Raw genomic sequence first — 20,573 nt, 5'->3', positions numbered from 1 at the left:
CCACCATCACGACACACAAGGGGTTGTTTGAGTGCAACAGATGTCCATTCGGGATTCGCTCGGTCGTCACGATCTTTCAACAAAACATGGAAAGCCTCCTCAGGTCAATTCCCAGGACGGTGGTTTTTCAAGACGATATCCTCATCACAGGTTGCGATGCTGAAGAACACCTCCACAACCTGGAGGAGGTTGCGCAAACTGGACCGGGTATGTCTGCGACTGAAAAAGGCAAAGTGCGTCTTCCTAGCTCCAGAGGTAGAATTCCTGAGGATGAGGTAGCAGCAGACGGGATCAGACCTACTGCGTCCAAAACGGAAGCGATCCAGAGAGCACCCAGACCCCCGTAACACGATGGAGCTGCGTTCGTTCCTCGGGCTCCTGAACTATTTTGGTAACTTTCTTCCCAAATTGAGCGCGCTGTTAGAGCCGCTACACGTGCTCCTACGCAAAGGTCACAATTGGGTCTGGGGGGACAGCCAGGAAAGGGCTTTTGATAGAGCACGCAATTTGTTATGCTCCAACAAACTGTTAACGCTATATGACCCATGTAAGAAACTTGTTTTAACGTGCGATGCGTCGTCTTATGGGGTCGGGTGTGTGTTGCAGCATGTTAATGCCAAGGGTCAGTTACAGCCGGTAGCTTATGCCTCTAGAAGTCTGTCCCAGGCAGAAAGGGCTACGGGATGGTAGAAAAGGAAGCGCTTGCATGTGTATATGCAGTAAAAAAAATGCACCAGTACCTGTTTGGCAGGAAATTTGAGCTGGAGACAGATCACAAACCCCTAACATCCCTTTTGGCTGACAACAAGGCCATAAATGCAAATGCGTCAGCCCGCATACAGAGGTGGGCACTCATGTTAGCTGCCTATGACTATACAATTCGGCACAGACCGGGCACTGAAAACTGCGCCGATGCACTCAGCAGGCTCCCACTAGCCACCACCGAGGGGGCACCCGAGCATGCTGCTGAGATGGTCATGGCTGTTGAAGCTTTCGAAAGTGAAGGCTCACCCATGACAGCCCGTCAGATCAAAGTCTGGACAAATAGACTCCCGCTACTGTTTTTAGTCAAGAAATGTGTCCTGAATGGGGACTGGGCAGCCACGTACGGGGCATGCCCTGAGGAATTTAAACCATTTCACAGGCGCAAGGATGAACTCTCGATTCAGGCCGATTGCCTACTATGGGGAAACCGAGTAGTCATGCCCCAGATGGGCAGAGAGGTGTTCATCAGAGAACTCCACAATGAGCACCCGGGCATTGTCATGATGAAGGCAATTGCCAGGTCACACGTTTGGTGGCCAGGGATAGATGCAGACCTGGAACTTTGTGTTCGCAGGTACAACACATGTGCCCAGCTGGGCAATGCACCCAGGGAAGCCCCCCTTAACCCCTGGCCCTGGCCCGCTAAGCCATGGTCATGCATCCATGTGGACTACGCAGGTCCTTTCATGGGAATAATGTTTTTGGTTGTAGTAGACGCCTACTCCAAATGGATCGAGTGTGACATTCTCACTTCAAGCACATCCTCTGCCACGGTAGACAATCTACGGGCAATGTTCGCCGCCCATGGTCTACCGGACATCTTGGTCAGCGACAATGGCCTGTGCTTTACAAGCATTAAATTCCAGGACTTCATGGTGGGAAATGGTATCAACCATGTCAGAACGGCACCGTTCAAGCCAGCCTCAAATGGCCAGGTGGAACGAGCAGTGCAGATAATCAAACAAGGGATGCTCAGAATCCAAGGCGGTTCCCTACAAAGCCGCTTATCACGCCTCCTGTTGGCCTATAGATCCCGGCCACACTCGCTCACAGGGGTTCCACCCGCAGAGCTGCTAATAAAAAGGATGCTCAAAACCAAGTTATCCCTTGTACACCTACTATGAAAGAAATTGTTGAGAGCAGGCGCCGGTCACAATGTGACTAAAATGACGGGAATGCGAGGGCGCGATGTATTGATGTCAATGACCCTGTCTTTGTCCTCAACTACGCTGCAGGGCCCAAATAGCTCGCAGGCACTGTGATTGCTAAAGAGGGGAATAGGATTCTGGTAGTTAAACTTACCAATGGACAAATCTGCCGCAAACACGTAGATCAAACAAAAAGGTGGTTCAACAACCCCATAGAAGCAGAGAAGAACACGATGTAGAGTTCACTTCACCACAGGTACCGAACACCGGAACCAAGTGGAGGAGAGCCCAGTCACTGTGGGCAGTCCGGACAGGCCTGAGGCACCACAAACAGCAGACACTCAGGCAGCGCCCAACAACCGGAACCCCAACTCAGGTGCTCTACAAGGGAGCGCAAACCACCAGAGAGACTTAACCTGTGATCCCAATAAGACTTTGGGGGGGAGGTGATGTCATGTATTCAACTGTCATTGTAACCCATGTATAAACTGACCTAAGTTGTACACTGTGAGAACACTGACCACTAGGTGGTGAACTTGTGGGAGACAGTCCTAACCTGGACTTTCAGGTATAAAATGGGAAGCTCCACCCACCTTCTTCACTTTAGTGCTGGCTAATAAAGGTTACTGGTCACAGAGTGACCTTCTCTCAAGTATGGCCTTGTGTGCATTTGTACTGTATAGTGAGGACATATTAGACAGTATCTTAAATGATAAGGGAATAAGGGGTTATGGAGAGCTGGCAGGGAAGTGGACCTGAGTCCATGATCGGATCAGCCACAATCGTGTTAAATGGCAGAGCAGGCTCGAGGGGCTGTATGGCCTACTCATGCTCCTATTTCTTATGTTCTTATGAGATTGTGAAAAAAATATTGGTATCTAATTTGCATTTTAGAAATTTCGAGGAAGTCCCATCAAAAAATGGACAGGTGGGCAAGTTCTTTAGCGAAACATCACAGATCTTCACGCACCAGCCAGAAGAGCCCAAATATCATCATCATAATGCTGAGGGGCATCGGTACATTATTACATCAGAAGGAATGCCGAAACAAAGCCAAAGCCTCCAACAATCATTCCCAAGAGCTTTGTTACAAAGCACAGATACACCGCCTAGCCCAACACTTGTCCACGATAAGGCTTCTCTCTGCTAGATCTATTTACTCTCTCTCTCTCTCATTCCCTCTCTTGCTCATCCTCACTGTCTGTCTCTCTTCCCTCATTCTCTATCCTCTAACTCTCCGTCTCTCTGTCTGTCAGAGATTTCTTCCTTCCTTTTTCATTTGCACAGTTTATGTGCCCTCAAGCTCCCAGCCTTGTATCGGCCCATCACCACACGCATCCTGTCCCTGTTGCTGCACAGCCGCTGCTTATTCCAGAATCCTCCGTGTCCTTTATAAGTTAAACAGTCTGCGTTAACCGTGTTAGACTGTAGAATCGCCACACTTCTCTCCAAGTTAAGACTCGCATCTCAATTGTACAAGAGGTAAAGGGCCTGAGGAGAGCTAGGATCCAGGCCAGGGTCGCCCTGGAGTCTCCGGGAATCAAGGATTCATCTCCAGAACATTGCTGGGAAATAAATTGTTGGGGCATTCAACATGTTTTAATGTTTGTTTCATTTCCTTTGAAAAATGTTGTTTATCATTTATAAAAATATAGAGAAAAGCTTATTTGATTGACAGTCAAGAATCATCCAATCGGGTAATGAAGAGACTGCGTTCCAATTGGCCATGGGGAGGCGGAGTGCATGAGGTTGGATGTGTTGGGTGGCCAGTGGCAGGTGTGTGGAGGCGGGGCGGTCGGAGGCAGGAGGTCATGTGATGAAACCTCCAGGGATACGTCCAGAGTTGGCGACCCTATCACATGCTGACTGAAGAATGTGAGCAACGGCGTCAAAAATGCGAACAGCAAATGGGCCTGAGTATTGACTGACAGGTTAAAACAGGCAGTTACACTGAAAGTGCAGTGGGACAAGGGTTTGCAGCTTAAGTTACAGGCACACCTGACATCTCATCACTTCTGCTGTAGAATAAAACCCTGAAAAATATCCGTTTACAACAGTGACAGATTCAGATATTTCTGAACTGGCCGAACATGGGAATAAACGGGTCCTTTTCAGAATGGCAGGCAGTGATTAGTGGGGTGCCACAAGGTTCAATGCTGGGACCCCAGATATTTACAATATATATTAATGATTTCGACAAAGGAATTGAATGTAATATCTCCAAGTTTGCAGATGACACGAAGCTGGGTGGCGGTGTGAGTTGTGAGGAGGAAGCTAAGAGGCTGCAGGGTGACTTGGACAGGTTAGGTGAGTGGACAAATGCATGGCAGATGCAGTATAATGTGGATAAATGTGAGGTTATTCACTTTGGTGGCAAAAACAGAAAGGCATATTATTATCTGAATGGTGACAGATTAGTAAAAGGAGAGGTGCAACGTGACCTGGGTGCTATGGTACATCAGTAATTGAAAGTAGGCATGCAGGTACAGCAGGCAGTAAAGAAAGCAAATGGCATGTTAGTCTTCATAGCTAGAGGTTTTGAGTATAGGATCAGGGAGTTCTTACTGCAGTTGTACAGGGCCTTGGTGAGACCACACCTTGAGTATCGTGTGCAGTTTTGGTCTCCTAATCTGAGGAAGGACGTGCTTGCTATTGAGGGAGTGCAGCGAAGGTTCACCAGACTGACTCCAGGATGGCAGGAGTGACATATGAAGAAAGACTGGATCGGCTAGGCTTATGTTCACTGGAATTTAGAAGAATGAGAGGGTATCTCATAGAAACATATAAAATTCTGACGGGATGGGACAGGTTAGATGCAGGAAGAATGTTTCCGATGTTGGGGAAGTCCAGAGCCAGGGGTCACAGTCTAAGGATAAGGGGTAAGCCATTTAGGTGTGTGCCACATGACAGCTGAGATACAGTGAGTGGTGGGTGGCCCTGGGGAGCATGGGGCGTGTGACGGGGCCTTTAAACTGCAAACACAGACACGAGGCAGGCTCGAGTTTAGCAGAGCCCAGATATTGAGACACAGCGGGTATATAAAGGGGACACGGTCCAGAGGGAGGGGCGTCTGACTAGTCCATTGGATGTGAATCACTTTGGGACATCCTGGGGATCTGATAAGGTGCTATATAAATGCAAGTTCTTTTTTATTCTTTCTTTGTGGGTGCGAGGGAAACATTTCAGCATCTCACCAGGAATTTTTGACAATTCGGGATCATTTTAACCTCAGCCGTCTGGTGGGAAAGTGGGGGGATTAAATCGACTGCCTGTCTTTACACCCTGCACAATTTTACTTTCCCGTTTCTCACTCACATTTGACCAAGCTGCACCCGTGCAGTTTGCCCCACACTGCCTGTAGTATATGCCAGCACCTCGTGCACTCACTGCCTGTAGTATATGCCAGCACCTCGTGTACTCACCACCTGTAGTATATGCCAGCACCTCGTGCACTCACTGCCTGTAGTATATGCCAGCTCCCTCTGCCCTCACTGCATGTAGTATATGCCAGCTCCCCTTGCCTTCACCGCCTGTAATATATGCCAGCTCCCTCTGCCCTCACTGCATGTAGTATATGCCAGCTCCCCCTGCCCTCACCACCTGTAGTATATACCAGCTCCTCATGCACTCACTGCCTGTAGTATATGCCAGCTCCCCAGTGCACTCTGGGTACCTCAGTGAATATGTCACTGGATGAGGAACCAGGAGAACATGTCTAAATCCCACCATGGCAGTTTAAAAAATAAAAATCCAGAACTAAAAACCTGGGATCAGTAAAAGTGACCATGTGGTTAAAAACCCAATGTTCACCAATGTTCTTGGGGGACGGTAATCTGCTGCCCTTACCCGGTCTGGCCAATATGTGACTCCAGACCCACAGCAATGTGGTTGACCTTATCTGCCCTCTGAAATGGCCCAGCGAGACACTCAGTTGAAGAAGACCCACCATCATTTTCTCGAGGGCAACTAGGGATGGGCAATAATCGCCGGCCATGCCAGTGACGCCCACATCCCGAGAGTGAAGAAAATAAAAATAACTGCGCACTTGTTTTCTGTCTCTCACACTCCCTTCCAGCCTCTCCATCACCCCAATTACACCTCTCACACCCCCATCACACCTCTCCATCACCCCATCACACCTCTCCGTCACCCCCATCATGCCTCTCACACCCCCATCAAGCCTCTCCGTCACCCCCATCAACCCTGCTCTCATTTGTCCCCTTCCTCTGCAGCTCAAACGGAATGGAGAGACTGGAGAGAGCACTGGGGAAGGTTAGTCTCTCCCAGAGATTAAGGGATGTTTGTAATTCCATATGGTCTGTTTTCTGCAGATCAGCAGATTATGAAGAAACCAGAAGAACCACACCCAGACTACATTAAATTTAGAACAAGACTTTCCTCCCTCTATATTTACTCAACTGGGTAAACAGCTCTTTAAAAACTGCAGTGCTTTAAAACCATTCTGGGAGATCTACAGCAGCTGATTCAAAGCAGAGATTGCCAGCATACAACGTCTGTCATTAAAATTCCTGCTGTTTTAATCTTCAGTGAGCCTATAAATAAACCATGCTACAAGTAACGGAGGGTGATTTGAAACATCTTGTCCAAAGTGGAAGGTTTTCCAACAGACAAACTTGCTGCTAGTTTTAAGAACATAAGAAATAGGAGCAGGAGTAGGCCATACGGCCCCTCGAGCCTGCTCCGCCATTTAATACCATCATGGCTGATCCGATCATGGACTCAGATCCACTTCCCAGCCCGCTCTCCATAACCCCTTGTCCCTTATCGTTAAGAAACTGTCTATTTCTGTCTTAAATTTATTCAATGTCCCAGCTTCCACAGCTCTCTGAGGCAGCAAATTCCACAGATGTACAACCCTCAGAGAAGAAATTTCTCCTCATCTGTTTTAAATGGGCGGCCCCTTATTCTAAGATTATGCCCTCTAGTTCTAGTCTCCCCCATCAGTGGAAACATCCTCTCTGCATCCACCCTGTCAAGTCCCCTCATAATCTTTTACGTTTCGATAAAATCACCTCTCATTCTTCTGAATTCCAATGAGTAGAGGCCCAACCTACTCAACCTTTCCTCATAAGTCAACCCTCTCATCTCTGAAATCAATCTAGTGAACCTTCTCTGAACTGCCTCCAAAGAAAGTATATCCTTTTGTGAATATGGAAACTAAAACTGTACGCAGTATTCCAGGTGTGGCCTCACCAATATCCTGTATAGCTGTAGCATGACTTTCCTGCTGTTATACTCACAACAGGACTGGTGATAATACAAGCTGACACAGTCTATCCTGGTCACAGAACCGTGTCAGATTGGGTGTCCAATCAGTTTCTCCGGGGTCCTTGGGACCATGTATAAAGTTTTAAGTCAAGTTCCTATCATGCTGTGTCTGTCTCAAGTCGCTCATACCGACAGATCCTGGTGTTCTGATCTCGGATGTATCCACCCATGAGGCAGCACCAAGATCCGCCTTTGCCAAACCGCGAGGACCACAACATTCGAGCAGTGGGGAGTATTGGCCCCATTATTTACAGGGAGGGAGCTGGGGTGCGCGGTATTGGGGAGGGGGTGGGGGGTAAAACCCAGGAATGCAAAGATCCTACCAAATTTAACGGAAGGACCTCTTTCATTTTTTTGCTTTGTTTCCCGTCCACAGCCTGTCCTGATTGATGGACTGATCGGCTGCCGGGCGAGAAAGCCAGCGGGAGAAGGCCACAGTCGTGGACCCCTGGAGATGGTCACCGGAATTGGGAAAGACCAGGGATTGGATGGGGGGGGGAGATGGGGGGGCATTGAACCAGCTGTTGGGAGGGAGGAGGGATCAGGAGAGTCCACGGGGCAGAACGGTGGGGGTCATGGGTTTGGGGGCCGGCCGATTGTGGCAGAAGAGTTGCTGGAGGGGCTGGGAAAGCACTTCAGATCCTCCTGGCCGTACGCAGTGCTCTAGATTCAGTGCCGGGTTTCTGGGGCCTGGGAAACACGGAACTCAATCGTTAGATTTAAATCAGGCTGCCAACTGCACTGTGGGAGCTTGATTTAAATGTGATAAGGGGGTGTCACAGCCCCTGAGAGCACGATATAAACTGGTCTCACAGCCTGCTGACATGAATGGGTGGAGGACGCATTGTATGATTTTACATTTTTAACCTCCCCTGACCCTCTCCTTCCCAGTGTGGGGGGTTAAAATGTCCCACAAAACTCGAATAAGACTAAGTTGTCTGGGGCTCTGGGGCCTGACTGCCATGGGGTTAGAGGTCAGAGGTCAGGGCCGGCGTGTCATCTGTAGGCTGAAGTTTGAGCAAAATGCAGCTGTAACCTTGCAGGAATTCATTGCATGGAACAATGTGGAACAATTTGTTTATTTTATTTTGGGGTCAGCTCCAGGTGTGAGGTCCAATCACAGATGCTGCCTACCGTACGGGTGCCATCGGTGTAGCGGGTCTCGCCGTGATGGTTCTCCCTGTGGGTGTTGTCACATAGCCAGCCGCAAAGTTCAGCACCCAACGTGGGGAGCTGGTGCCCGACATACACCCGTGTCGACACGCACATCATCACCCCTGATACGTGAGGTGTAGGCCTGTCCATGCTCCTCGTTAGTGCGATTATGTCAGAGCGAGCGCTCCAAATGCCCCAAAGTAGCTCAACTGATCCTTTAGTTAAATGAAGCTCGATGGAGGATTTGTACTGCAGACTAACCTCCCCTCACATTAATACCTTTATTGATGTGAAAGGTCACAGTACAGGCTCATTACATACTTTCCGCTTCATTGAGGACTGTTTGTACGTATCATTTTATATTTTAAAAGCGTGCGGCTTAATGTGGCTTTGAAAAAAACACAAGCATTGCTGCTCAAATGAGCCGGACAGAAGATGGAACGGCTCCACACAAAGGCTGTGTGGTTGTACCTCATCCAGATCACTTCACACACCAGGTGGGTCACACTTCCAGAACCTTCTCTTCCTTTGATCAGCTCAGTCTCTTCCATCCCTCTCACACCTCACTTAAAACCCTTGACATGTAACACACTCCTGGGCCAGTTTGCTGGTTGAGATCTCAGCCCTCCTCTCCTCCATAGCTTCTGCACTGGACACTGCACATCCTCTCCAACCCATAGCTAAACAGCCAGCCCCTTCTCCTCCAACCCTGTGCTTTTCTATCGCTGCTTAATCTCACCTTCATATAAATGCCCCATCTATTCACACGCAACCTCACTGTCCCCTTGACATCATTTAAGAAACAACTGACGTGATTGTCTTCCTGGTCAGTTGAACTAAGAAATTCATAACTACCTTGGGATCTCTTGTGGCCTCTCTGCTCTCTGCCTTGCCTCCTCCTTCCTTCTTTCTCCCAACCCAACTACCCTAACAAATCCCCTGTGGAAAAACTCTTCCCCCTCCAACCCCAACCCCAACTAATTCTCTCACGAACTCCCTCTCCCATCCCTCTACCCATCACAACCTCTGGCACTGTTGTCCTATTAAACTCTAACCTTACAATGTTCTTGCTCCCACCAAATCCCTCACCATTAGTCACCCTGCTATAGTCCCCATCTTCACTTCCTTAAGTCAGAGACTTAGCCTGGTCAATTGGTGTAGGCGATGATTACCATGTCAAGTGCCTCGACTAAATCCTCCTATTACTTTAGGAAGACTCTAGAGAGCAAATACAACCCACGGCTTCTTTTCTTTATAACCAACTATCTCATAAACCCCATTTCCTCTCTACTCTCACCCCCCAATAACATGTGTGAAAAGCTCATAGATTTCCAAGCAGCAGCCTCTGGTGATACCTCACTATCCTCTCTCCCTGCTCCTGACCTCTCGCTGGTCTCCCACTCTAGCTCTGTTCCCCATCATTCTATAGTTTCTCTTCCATCTCTCCCCCCACCCTCTCTAAACTCATCGCTCCATGAGACCCACCTCATGCTCCTTCAATCCCTCAACAACCCCCGATCCCATGCCAGCTGACATTGTTATTAGCTCCTTTCACTTAAGTATGGCCCTCCTCCCTTTCAAAACTGCCATTACGCCCTCCACAAAAGCTCACCCTTGACCTATGCATCCGCTCCAAGTACCTCCCCATTGGCAACCACCTTTCCTTCCATGCAATCTCCCCCAAGACTCCTAGTTTGAATCCTATCCTTCCTGTACACAGCACCATGACTGCCTTGACCAAAGTCACAAATTCTATCCTTGGTGCATTATCACTCCTCAACCTCTCTGTTGTGTTTGATATGACCAACCATGCTGCACTTCCCCAATATCTTTCATCCATTGTGGGCATACCATCATGGTGTTCCATTCCTATACAATCAAATGTCTTCTTAGGTGGTCTCTTGTATTGAGGATGACTTGCTTCCACACCAAAAAGGGTTCACAGGTGTTTCAATGAAGGACCTGATATTCCTGGTCCTGAACTACATGTTAAAGGGTGGAAGATGCCTGTGCGTCAATTTTATTAATGTGTGGTGGCCGTTGCACACCAGCCACCACACGGGCTTGACAGAGCTAGGTCTTGGTCCAGAGGCAAGGATTAACCAAGACGACTGGAGACCAGCTCTGCTGCATCAAATGTAACCAGCACATGTGGTGTCAGCCTTGACTCAGTGCTGGTAGACTCGCCTCTAAGTCACTTATTCATGGGTTTAAGTCGCAATCCAAACTTGAGCACAAAATCTAGGCTGGCACTTCAGTGCAATACTGATAGACCGCTGCATGGTCAGAGGTGCCATCGTTCAGATGAGAAATCAAACTGCCCGCTCAGATGGGCGTAATTCTTTATTCAAAGAAGAGCAGGGAGGTTCTCCTGCTGTCCTGGCCAACATTTCTTCCTCAATCTAAACCAGATTATCTGATCATTATCACATTGCTGTTTGTGGGAGCTTGCTGTGGGCAAATTGACTGCCGCAGTTCCCACATTACAACAGTAACTAAACTCCAAAAGTACTTCATTGGCTGCAAAGCACTTTGAGACTTTGGTCGTGAATGGCGCTATATAAATGCAAGTTTTTCTTTCTCTCCTGGTACCTCCGATAAGGTGTCAATAAGATACAGTAGCATAGCACTCACTTTCAGAGTGGTGGTGAAGTCTTGACAAAGTGTTTCAAACGTTCTCTTCATACACTGTGGAGCCAGTTGATCTCCAGCAGCGAGCGAACAGCGAAAGCTGAGCGTGGTTTTAACTTGCACTCACACTCCTCATCAGGTGGCACTAGCCAGCAACAATGGTGTGCAACCTCTTTACTGAGTGTTAGGAGCCAATTTAATTGGTAATCAGAGACTTAATCATCCTCGGGGCAGCCGTTCCTAGAGTACGCTTAAACTCCTTTACCAAGATGGCGCTTTGCACTAAAGGTAGACTAACCCAGCGTTGCAGCTCATCACCCCATCTTAGCCACTTTGGAGACTACCTAATCTACCAGCGCTACAGTGGGGATAATGGCTCCCAGTGAATCATAGATTTTTCCCCTTCACGTATTTATCCAATTCCCTTTTGAAAGTTATTATTGAACTTGCTTCCACCGCCTTTTCAGGCAGCGTGTTCCAGGTCATAACAGCTCGCTGCTTTCTTTTGCCAATTGTCGTATATCTGTGTCCTCTGGTTACCGAACGTCTTGCCACTTCAAAAGTACTTCATTAGCTGTAAAGAGCTTTGGAACATCCTGAAGATGTGAAAGGTGCTATATAAATGCAAGTCTTTCTTTCTTTTTTAAAAGCTGTTAATCTCAAACATCTTCCATTCTAATGAAAGGCCATTGACCTGAAACGTTAACTCTCTTTCTCTTTCCACAGATGCTGCCTGACCTGCTGAGTATTTCCAACATTTTCTGTTTGTGTATCAGATTTCTAGCATCTGGAGTATTTTGCTTGTGCTAAAGAATAGTGAATTGGGTGAGGAAGCAGAAGCCAGCCTGTGTCCATGGAACTGTGCCCCAGATACAATTAGCACCTCCACAAGAAGGAGAGCAGGAAATAAAACACAAACTAGATTTAAAGGCTGGAGCTATCTGGCAGTAAACATTGCGAGATAATTAAAATTCTCCCAGCTTTGACTAGATTTAATGATACCAGCTATTGGTTTGTGATATTCTATTGATCTTTCAGCCTGTACGATTCATGCTTAGTATTTGAAATGAACAAAGATGGCAGGTTTACACATTTTGTTTAATTCATTCTTGGGGTATGGGTGTCGCTGGCAAGGCCGGCATTTAATGTCCCAACCCTAGTTGCCCTGATACAACGGAGTGTCTTGCTGGGCCATTTCAGAGGGCAGTTAAGAGTCAACCACATTGCAGTGGGACTGGAGTCACATATCGGCCAGACAGGGTAAGGGCGGAAGATTTCTGTCTCTAAGGGACATTAGTGAACCAGTTGGGTTTTATTGAAAATCTGACATCATCATGGTCACATTTCCTGGTACCAGCTTTTTATTTCTAGATTTTTTTAAACTGAATTCAAATACTTAATCTGCTACGGTGAGATTTGAACTCACATTCTCTGTATTACTGGTCCAATAACATACCCACTACACTACTGTACCCTAATTGGATCATTTTGGCACAGTGAAAACAGGAAAACCAGGGGAACACCCCTTACAGGGCTGGCCTCCTCATCAATATGCCAAACTCAGGAACAGGAGCCTCTACCCCAGTCTTTTCCTGTAATGAAGCCCTTTCCATTTACTTCCTCTTTATCTACACTGTCAGTCACTGAACCGATACGTGTTTTTTCTTCCTGGCAGATATCTTGGTCCAGCAGTGAGGACACGGTCATTGAGATACAGGAAGTCAAGGTGAGAGTTACATCATTCGTTAGCTGTGGCGAGTGGGGGCCTGCTATTCCCATAGTTAGAAAGCACTGTCTAGGGCAAATTCACCAATCCTGTGCTCCAAGCAGGGTGTAAATGTGAAGGGGGAATGGGTAAGAGATAGGGATACAGCAATGTAGTGACAATTCTCTTACCCGTGCTCCCTGTTGGAATTGGGGATTGGTGAATTTAGCCAAATATTGATCACAGCAATCAAACCTTCTAGTTGCTTTTCCTCAGTTTCCTGGACAGTGATGAGTGTGAAACCGTTTGAGGAATTTACAGTTATGGGTGTAATGTATGCCCCGATGAGAATGCTCACAGATTGGTAGATCTGTTGCATTGTGAGTGGCTTAGCCAGTCATGTGATGTTCACAAGACTCAATAAAACCCCAGCCAGATGGGTCTAGGTCATCCACGATGAGGCATGCAGTTGTGAGCCTGGTGGATGAAATGGTAATGTGTAGTGTGATTGTTAAACCTTTGTCAATAAACCAACTAGCTCTTAATAGCAATGTGTTGCTCTGAATTCTTAAGCAAAGACCCCATGAAGCAAATACATTACAATGGAGTTTTACAGAACGCAAAGTGCCATTAATAATGGACCCGCACTCGTGAATGGAATCACTTTGGAGTAGAATATAAATCTAACCAGTGTCATTAAAGATTTGATAACAGTGATGAAAGGGACTCACACAGCTGGAAGAGACAGCACCCATCTAAACCATTGGAACAACTCATCACTGTCAGAAAAAGCACAGCCTGTGCAGAATTTTAATTTATTATTATAGGCTTGTATAATAATGACTGGATTTTACATAAGCCACATCTTAATAGAATGGGCTTTCTCAGGAGAATGGTATTATGTATCTCTTTCGATCATGGAAATAAAATATAGAGGAACAGTTCCACCCACTGCACTGTCCAATTCCTTATAGTTTGCATCGACCACAGTCACATCAAAAGGTTTTTGGTTATTTTCCTATATTACAATAGTGACTACACTTCAAAAAATACTTCACTGGCTGTAAAGCACTTTGGGATGTCCTGAGGTCCAGAAAGGCGCTATTTAAATGTAAGTTCTTTCTTTGAATCTGGTTAACCCTCACTGGAGAATATAGAGCAATTCAATAATCTTTCACCCACCATGGTGTGTGGCATCCCAGGATCTAAATACATTGGGGGTGTAATTACATGTTCCACCATTCAACAAGCAAATGTGGAGAAAGTGAAACATTAAATTCTGCTGCAGCTCAACTCAGTTCTCAAGTTGTTGCAGATGCCAAATTCAAAGAGGTTTTGATTCCCTGCTGAATGCTCACTAGCAGACTTTCCATGGGTTGTGGTCATGGTGAACCAGGGCTGGTTTACCAAGAGCAGCTCTATACCAATGAGCACACTGCGTGTTACATTACACACTGGTAGATGCCCCGTGGTATTGCTTCTGGTGAGTCAGAGAAGATGCTGTTTACAACATGCAACACAACCGTATTAGATGCTAGTGGAGCTTGTGTGTTTAGTCAAGGCATAAACATTTTATAGCAGGGATGTTAACCCTGTAACACACATGGTATTATCATGTAATATAGGGTGATACACCCTGTAACACACATACAAGGTGATATACCCTGTAACACACGGTGTATTATTATATAATGCAGAATATTGAGGAGTAACTCAGTGCCACTGGTCATACACAACTTCCTGCTCCCGTATACACAACTTCCTGCTCCCACATATAAACATAAAAAATAGGTGCAGGAGTAGGCCATTCGGCCCTTCGAGTCTGTACCACCATTCAATATGATTATGGCTGATCATGCAACTTCAGTACCCCACTCCTGCTTTCTCTCCATGCCCCCTGATCCCTTTAGACGTAAGGGCTACATCTAACTCCCTTTTGAATATATCCAATGAATTGGACTCAACAACTTTCTATGGTAGAGAATTCCACAGGTTCACAATTCTCTGAGTGAAAAAGTTTCTGCTCCAATATACACAACTTCCTGCTCCCATATACACAACTTCCTGTGCCTCCAAACAGAATGTCATCTGCAAACTTGGATATATAACTCTCTGTTCCTTCATCAAAGTCACTGATCTACATGTTGAAAAGCTCAAGCCCCAGTACAGATTCCTGGGGGATACCACTTGTCACTACCTGCCAATCAGAGAATGTTCCCTTCATCACCAATCTCTATCTCCTACTTCACAACTAATTTCCAACTCATGTCACAAGGTTACGTCTAATACCATGCACTCTCATTTTTGCCAATAATCTCTTGTGCGGAACCTTATCAAATGCCTTCTGAAAGTCCATATAGACAACATCCACAGACACGTCCCCATCCACCATGTCAGTGACCTGCTCAAACACTTAAGCTACATTCATCGGCCTTCACAACCTGTGCTCAGTCATTCTGTCTCTGACAGATTCTAGTAACTTCCCCACAACTGATGTTAAACTGACAGGTCGTAGTTACATGGTTGCTCTCCCCCTCATTCTTAAACAATGGAGTGATATTTGATATACCAATTGCCAAATCTAGAGAGCTTTAGAAATGATGACCAACAATCTGCACCTGTTTCTTTTAATTCCCTCGGGTTGGAACAATCAGGTCGAGGAGATTTGACTACCTTCAGTCCCATTATTTTCTCCATTACCATTTTTTTTACTTTTATTAAATTGAATAAATTCCTTCCCTTATTTGAGTTTCCCTTGCACCACTGGTATTTTGACCTCCTCCTTTATTGCAAAAACAGATACAAAGTGTTGATTACCAAGTCTTCCATTTCCTTATTACTCATTATCCTATCACCTAATCTCTCTTTGGGGCCCACATTTCCCTTACAACTCTCTTTCTCTCAATATATTTATAAAAAATATTTTGGGTCGCTCTGATATCCCTTGCCCTTTTTTTATAATATTCCCTTTTTTCACCTCATTACTTTCGTTGTACCCATTGTTTTTTTATAGCTCTCCGTCTGGTAGATTTCCGCATTTCCTTGCATTTGTGCATGCCTTTCCTTTTAGCTTGATACGTCACTTACCTTGTTTGTTGACCATGTTTGCTTAACTACAAGTGGAGCCTTTGCCTGTTGGGTATGTACTGGTTTTATATCGTAGCAAATACTTTGACTATTTATCTGTGGGTTTACGCATCAATGGCTCAGCCCAGTTTAATTTGGTCAATTCATTTTTCGTCCCTTAGTTAAATTTAAAAGCTTGGTTTGTGACTCTTTCCCTTCTCCCTCTCAAACCTTATATTAAATTCAATCATATTATGGTCACCATTCACAAGTTGCTCCCTCCCATACTGTCAGATTATTAACTAATTCTGGTTCATTACACATCACTAAATCCAGTATGACTTCTTTCCTTGTCAGTTCTAAAACATGTTGTTTTAGAAATTCATACTCATTGGAATTTCGAAGAATGAGAGATGACCTTATTGAAACATACAAGATTCTGAGGGGGCTTGACAGGGTAGATGCAGAGAGGATGTTTCTCCTCATGGGGGAATCTAGAACTAGGAGGCATAGTTTCAGAATAAGAGGTCACCCATTTAAGACAGAGATGAGGAGGAATTTCTTCTCTCAGAGGGTCGTGAATCTTTGGAATTCTCTGCCCCAGAGGCTGGGTCTTTGAATATATTCAAGGTGGAGATAGACAGATTTTTGAACTGCAGAGGAGTCAAGGGTTATGGGGATCGGACAGGGAAGGGAAGTTGAGGCCAAGATCAGATCAGCCATGATCTTATTGAATGGTAGAGCAGGCTCGAGGGGCCAAATGGTCTACTCCTGCTTCTATTTCTTATGTTCTTAAAACTGTCCAGAATACATTCTAAAAATTCATTTCCCTTATTACTTGAGCTTTTCCCATTATAACCGTACTGTTCTTGCTTCTTGCTTCCCTGATCTCTGTATTTATACAGCTCCTCGCTACATCACTATTATCAGGTCTGAAAACATAGATGAACAATTGTCTGCACTGAGTCCAGCTTGGAACATGGAAAAATTCCAGGAATCTCTGCAGCAGTGCCCCGAATGGCACAGGTCTTAAAGCCAATCAGATTAGCTGGTGAATGCTCTGTTGTGAGAGCTCCCTTGGACCCCAGTCTACAACAGACAACAGTACTCAGAGAACCTTCAGACAGGGTTTGGCGGGCAGCATTGCTGCCCTCATGTAGATCAGTGCCCAGCAACGGGTGTGTGACTGAAGTAAGCGCAAAGGAAGGTACTGTTGCTCTGGCCAATACCACATCCAGCGCTCCACATGTACGCAGGAGAAGCCAGCCACCATCGGGGCAGGCAGAGCCGAGTCATTCACGGAGCTGTGTGATGCATCAGCACAAGGAAGCCGAGGGTCACTTAAATCTGAGCTAGCTCCCCCGAACATCCTATGGCCAACCAGAAAATGTACTCCATCTGCAGGACATCCACACAGAGCAAACTCGGATTTAGACGGTTCATATAAAGCACCAGCACTAGGGGACAGCACCAACACTGATAAAACTCACTGACATCACTTACACAGGACACAAGTAGGTGAATCAATTGATTCTGAACACATCATCATTACTGCCCAGTAGGAGTGCCACTCTGCGTGTGGCTGTGGCACTATGAGGTGACCACAAGCTTTGTGTTGGTAGCAATCTCATCTCTGAGTCAGAAGGTCATGGGTTCAAGTCCCACTAAGGGACTTGAGCACAAAATCTAGGCTGACACTCCAGTGCAGTATGAGGGAGTGCTGCACTGTCGGAACGGCAGTACTGAGGGAGTACCGCACTGTCGGAGGGGCATTACTGAGGGAGCGCTGCACTGCCAGAGGGGCATTACTGAGGGAGCGCCGCACTGTTGGAGGGGCAGTACTGAGGGAGCGGCGCACTTTCGAAGGGGCAGTACTGAGGGAGCGGCATACTGTCGGAGGGGCAGTACTGAGGGAGCGCTGCACTGTCGAAGGGGCAGTACTGAGGGAGCACTGCACTGTCGGAGGGACAGTACTGAGGGAGCGCCGCACTGTCGAAGGGGCAGTACTGAGGGAGCGCTGCACTGTTGGAGGGGCAGTACTGAGGGAGCGCTGCACTGTCGGAGGGGCAGTACTGAGGGAGCGCCGCACTTTCGAAGGGGCAGTACTGAGGAAGCGCTGCAGTGTCGGGTGGGCAGTACTGAGGGAGCGCTGCACTGTCAGAAGTGTTAACCTTCAGGTGAAGTTTCAAACCAGGGCCCTATCTGTTCAGATTGACATCAAAGATTTCAGAACACGATTTGAAGCCATCTTGACTAACATCCCTCGCTGAACTAACTCCACCAAATACCGATTGCTTTCATTTGCTGCCCTTTGAAAAATGAATGAACTATTTGCAAAACCTGTTGGAACATCCTAAAGAGATTGCGAGGTCTTCCTCCCTATTAAAGTTTGAAAACCCACTGAGCCCCAGATGGTTAGCCTTCTCTCAGTGCACAGTGCCAGTGATGGGGACTGCCAGCCTGAGCAATATTGCCAGCTCTACTGCCAGATTGGCATAGCCCTACTTCAGGTCTTGCTCAGGAGCAGAGTGAACTAGCGCAACTACAGAAGGTAGAGTTGAGCAGACTTTTTAAAACCATTGATATAAACCCAATATCTGTGTGCAAATTGCGAAGCCTCGATGCCTGTCCATGTGTGTGTGTGTTGTGTTTACAGGTGAAGTGGAGGCAACTCCAGTACCTGTCACACTGCACGGGTCCCGGGTGACAGGAAGCAACTTACTTTGCTGGAGAGGAACTTTGCGACCATTTGTAGGATGAGGTACGCCCAGAAAAGGTGGAGCAGCTGAAGGACAACCAGCATGACATTGAAGAAATAGTAGCCAAAGAATGGACGGTAGTGATATACTGGATAGACCCAGGTACAGTGGATGATCCTGTCAACGATAAGAATAGGTCAATATTACAATGTGAAAGGTTTCCAAACAATCCCATCAGTCCCCAGATAAGTTCAGAGGTCACTGAAACAAAGAATTGTAATCACTGCTGGATACTCAACGCCTGGGCACCACATCTGGAAAATGGTCATATTCCAAATAGTTTTGGCCCATCCTTTTTAAAAAGTTGTAGAGAAAAGTTACCCTCGATATAAAACAAGGGGCACATTCAGAAACAGAAGTGAAAATGACCATTATCCCTGTGACCATTACCCTGGTGACCATTATCCCGTTTACCCGGTGACCATTACCCTGGTGACCATTACCCCAGTGACCATTACCCCGGTGACCATTATCCCGGTGACCATTACCCCGGTGACCATTACCCTGGTGACCATTATCCCGGTGACCATTACCCAGGTGACGATTATCCCGGTGACCATTACCCCGGTGATCATTATCCCATTTATCCTGGTGACCATTACCCTGGTGACCATTATCTCGGTGACCATTACCCTGGTGACCATTACCCCGGTGACTATTATCCCGTTTATCCTGGTGACCATACCCTGGTGACCATTATCCCGTTTATCCTGGTGACCATTACCCTGGTGACCATTATCCCGGTGACCATTACCCCGGTGACCATTACCCCGGTGTGTGGGAGCCTGCAGCAGATTATTGAAATGAGGCCCTGCCAGTCAGGTTAGCAAGGCCTCTGCATCCCCGGCCCAGTCGGTGTTCCCTGCCTCTGATTATCTGTCTGTCTGGAGATGTGTGTCTCCGGATTTCTGGCAGAAGCTGGGTGAGGGGGCCGTTAAAATGGGGGCAGTCACTTCCCCCTCTGTCCTGGCTTCCTGACCGCCGTGGCCCCATATTAACCCGCTCAATTGAGCAGGCGAGCAGGATGCCAGCAGGAAGGAAGCGGGCTCCTGTTTTTAAAATGCAGATTGGGCCCGCTGAGAGTCGGAGGCCTGAGCTGGGGAGGGGCCATGGCAGCTTCTCCCCCAGGCCAGGCCTGTCGGGAGGGCCATCCTGGGCCAGAAGGGGCCCAGCTGCTAAGTTTCAAAATGTAATTTTAAGTTTCCTGTGAGCCACAAAGAGTAGGACTGCTCATCCAGGCCTCACAAGGAAGTCTTGGGTCTCCCTCACCTCCGACCCACCCCCCCGCACCTAACCCCGAGAGCCCCCTCCTTATAATACACTGTGTGTTACATGGTACAATGCCCCCCTTCCCTATAATACACTGTGTGTTACACGGTACAATGCCCCCCTTCCTTATAATACACTGTGAGTTACACGGTATAATATCCCCTCTTTATAATGCTAAATCTATTTGATTTATCAGACTATAATTTAAAGTGAATTTGTATTAGGCTGTGAGATTAAGTGGGATGGGAGGAGGCTCGTATGGAGTATCGGCCTGTTGGGCTGTAAGGCCTCTTTCTGTGAACTCGATGGAATGCATTCGTGAACAAAGGAACAGCAGATGGTAATTTTCAGCTCCTCAAAACCAACTCCTTACTGGCGCGGCAACGAAGGATGTATTTTGTAGACTATACTCACCAGAAAGGGAAGATGACGAGTCTGGTGATTATAAAAACCAAAGCGAACACGATGAAGATGGAGTTACAGACGGATTTCCACCCAGCGTAGTTAAACATCTTCGCGGACTGTCAGAGGGAGCAAGGATTCAATGTCAATCTTTTATAACAAAACAAAATCAAATGGCTAGAGTTTCATGTTTCAATAAGCACAGGATAAAAAAATAATGAAGAGAAATTTATCACGTTGAAAATCTGATTGATTCCGATGGCTTCTAATCTGAAATCAGCAGAAATCTTAAAAACTATAGTTAAACTGTACTCCCCGCTAACCCCCCCACCCGCACCCTGCTAATCCCCCCCCCCCACTAACCCCCCCACCTGCTAATCCCGC

General features: G+C 46.8%; 1 protein-coding gene across 2 annotated transcripts in view; it reads right to left on the bottom strand.

The window, feature by feature from the left end:
* cers3a (ceramide synthase 3a) overlaps positions 1–20,573 on the bottom strand; it is a 133,489-nt gene that overhangs the window by 23,382 nt on the left and 89,534 nt on the right. For both annotated transcript variants that reach the window (XM_070858715.1, XM_070858714.1), the window contains exons 9-10: positions 20,202–20,308; positions 18,482–18,635 (exon numbers count right to left, since the gene is read on the bottom strand). In XM_070858715.1, the coding sequence (XP_070714816.1) occupies positions 18,482–18,635; positions 20,202–20,308 (261 nt within the window). The remainder of the gene's footprint in view (positions 1–18,481; positions 18,636–20,201; positions 20,309–20,573) is intronic.

The sequence above is a fragment of the Pristiophorus japonicus genome, chromosome 17, assembly GCF_044704955.1.
Source record: "Pristiophorus japonicus isolate sPriJap1 chromosome 17, sPriJap1.hap1, whole genome shotgun sequence".
Lineage (NCBI taxonomy): Eukaryota > Metazoa > Chordata > Chondrichthyes > Pristiophoridae > Pristiophorus > Pristiophorus japonicus.
Note: the sequence above shows the minus strand (reverse complement) of the source record. Positions and strands in the feature narration are given on the sequence as shown.